General features: G+C 37.5%; 1 protein-coding gene across 3 annotated transcripts; it reads left to right on the forward strand.

Moving 5' to 3' along the window:
* LOC109849123 (histidine-containing phosphotransfer protein 1) lies at positions 833 to 2,302 on the forward strand. 3 transcript variants are annotated; one of them, XM_020418931.1, is made up of 6 exons: positions 833 to 1,045; positions 1,156 to 1,268; positions 1,364 to 1,432; positions 1,562 to 1,633; positions 1,904 to 1,979; positions 2,080 to 2,302. In XM_020418931.1, the coding sequence occupies exons 1-6, from the start codon at positions 986 to 988 to the stop codon at positions 2,125 to 2,127; spliced, it is 438 nt and encodes a 145-aa protein (XP_020274520.1). In that variant the 5' UTR covers positions 833 to 985; the 3' UTR covers positions 2,128 to 2,302. The 3 variants fall into 3 exon arrangements, with proteins under 3 accessions (XP_020274520.1, XP_020274518.1, XP_020274519.1); XM_020418929.1 differs by having other exon boundaries at positions 838 to 1,045; positions 1,138 to 1,268; XM_020418930.1 differs by having other exon boundaries at positions 842 to 1,045; positions 1,138 to 1,268; positions 1,907 to 1,979.

Consider the following 2,302-nt stretch of genomic DNA (forward strand, 5'->3'; position numbering starts at 1 on the left):
GAGACCTATAAATAGCGCCCTTGGGCAGCTCATGAATAGGCTCTTGCGAGCGTGGAATACGAACGTCGGTATACACACGCGAGCTTGGAAAACGAACGTTGGATCGACGTTGTTATTGTTGTATTGCTGCTGCAAAAACTGTGCCCGTGGGAACTTGCCCTTAAACCGAAAGGTTCTGAGATCGAGAAAATCTTTGTTTTGACCGAAAGGTCTCATAGATCGAGGAGATCTTGACAGTACTGGGTTGGTGCACACCAGAGTACTATACTGCTGTTCTTGGAAGCAGTTTGACCTTGAGATCATTGCACCGGAGTAGGCCAAATATTGCTTTAAGCACAGCGTTTCTCAAACGCACAACAGTGGACTTGAAAAAGTTTAAAATTACAACACATCATCCTTCACTGTTTAATTACAGATTTAACCACAATTACCAACATACTAGACACGTATATTGAACTTGAATTTTTTAAGTTTTTTTTTTGGTTTTTAGTGAAAATTTGACTAAGAGGTGGTTGATTGAAACAAAACCTACTTTAAAGACGGTTTTTGTACAAATTAAAAATAAAAGTTGGTTTCCGTATAATTAACCTATTGCAACAAAACCCATGAATTATATGCTTTATGAATTGATTTGCATAGGTGTTGTCTATAATCAAGGATGTCATACCTTACACTAATTTCTATCACTGACCAGAACTTACTAGTAAAAGAGAAATGGACAGGTGTCTCTCTACTACTGGTCTTAAGGTCAGATGCTTTTAAGGACAGTAGCCTGAATTAGGTACAGAGATTTGATCATAGATGGTAGTAAAACTCGTACAAAGCAAGGAGTCAGCAGAGTTGGAAAGCAAAGTTAATTTATAGCGGACACTTTATTACTTTCATGCCCAATAAGTTCCCTTTTGGAAAAAGTACCATTTATTCTTACTTATCTCTAGCTTCTACATAGAAGGTCAATTGCAGGAGAGTACAGGGGAGGAGAGTGATGGATGTGAGCCAGTTGCAGAGAAGTTGGGTTGAGTTCTTAACAGCCCTCTTCAATGAGGTATCAAACTAAATTTACATATAAATTCTTTTTTCTTCCCTTAAGTTGTTACTGTTTTCCGATCTGTGCTTTTTTGATTTGTTATGGCAAAGGGATTTCTTGATTCCCAGTTCAACCAACTTCTGCAACTGCAAGATGAGAGCAACCCGAATTTCGTTGCAGAGGTTGTGACTGATTTCTTTCATGATTCCGAGAGGCTTCTCAATGAGTTAACTGGGGTCCTGTGAGTAATTAGTCTCTTTTTTTCGTTAAACCCTTTTTCCTATTTATTATAATTTTAAGCTTAGAGTTTTCCCTTTGTTTTTTTCTCTTCTATAGAGATCAGCAGATTGTAGATTTCAAGAAGGTGGATTCCCATGTTCACCAGTTGAAGGGAAGCAGTGCTAGGTACCAATTTCATCACAATTGACAAATTATCTTGGACCCATTACTCATAAATTAATACTTTGTAAGGAAACCTGATCATGCAATCTTGATTTAATTATCAGCCTGAACTTGGGATATTTTTGAATGTAGCATAGGTGTAGAGAGGGTGAAGAACATGTGCATTGCCTTCAAAGCCTTTTGTGAGGAGAGTAACAGAGAAGGGTAAATCATGGGCTATCTTTTTAAATGAGGTTATTGCAGGTAGACCCCCCTGTACTATTGCCAAATTGAACTTACTACTCATGTAGTTCTATATTCCAGAAAGGGTTAAAAAAGACTCAGAGGATCTATCTGCAACAATATGAGTAGTAGGGATAGTAAGTTCGATTTGGGTATGGTACATGGAGTCTATCCGCAACTAGCCCTTTTGAAATTAATTTGTTCATTTACCGCAGAAAAAGAAATTAATTTGTTTATACAAGAATCATTCAGCAGATGCCTGAGATGTCTACACCAAGTTAAGCAAGAGTACTTTCTAGTGAAGGACAAGCTTCAAACTCTATTCATGGTGTGCACATAACTTTATCAAAAGTTTTATTCCTGATCAATAACAGATTTTTGATTTAAACTCTGATGTCAACTGGTTCGTCTTGTTGTGTTAATTATAGCTGGAACAGCAAATTGTCGCAGCTGGTGGGTCACCTCCATTGATGTAGCAATCATGTGGTACTTCGCAAGCTAAGGTTGCCAATTATGTTGTGGTTGTATAGAGGACCTTGCCCTTTTGTTGCTTGAATTTTGCCATCTGTTTTGTACCCTTTTAATTTTTTTTTGTCGTTTGTCGAAGTATTAGCTGTTCCAGAGTTCTGAAATTGATTGAGATTTACTAAA

Source organism: Asparagus officinalis, chromosome 7 (genome assembly GCF_001876935.1).
Source record: "Asparagus officinalis chromosome 7, Aspof.V1, whole genome shotgun sequence".
Classification (NCBI taxonomy): Eukaryota; Viridiplantae; Streptophyta; class Magnoliopsida; order Asparagales; family Asparagaceae; genus Asparagus; species Asparagus officinalis.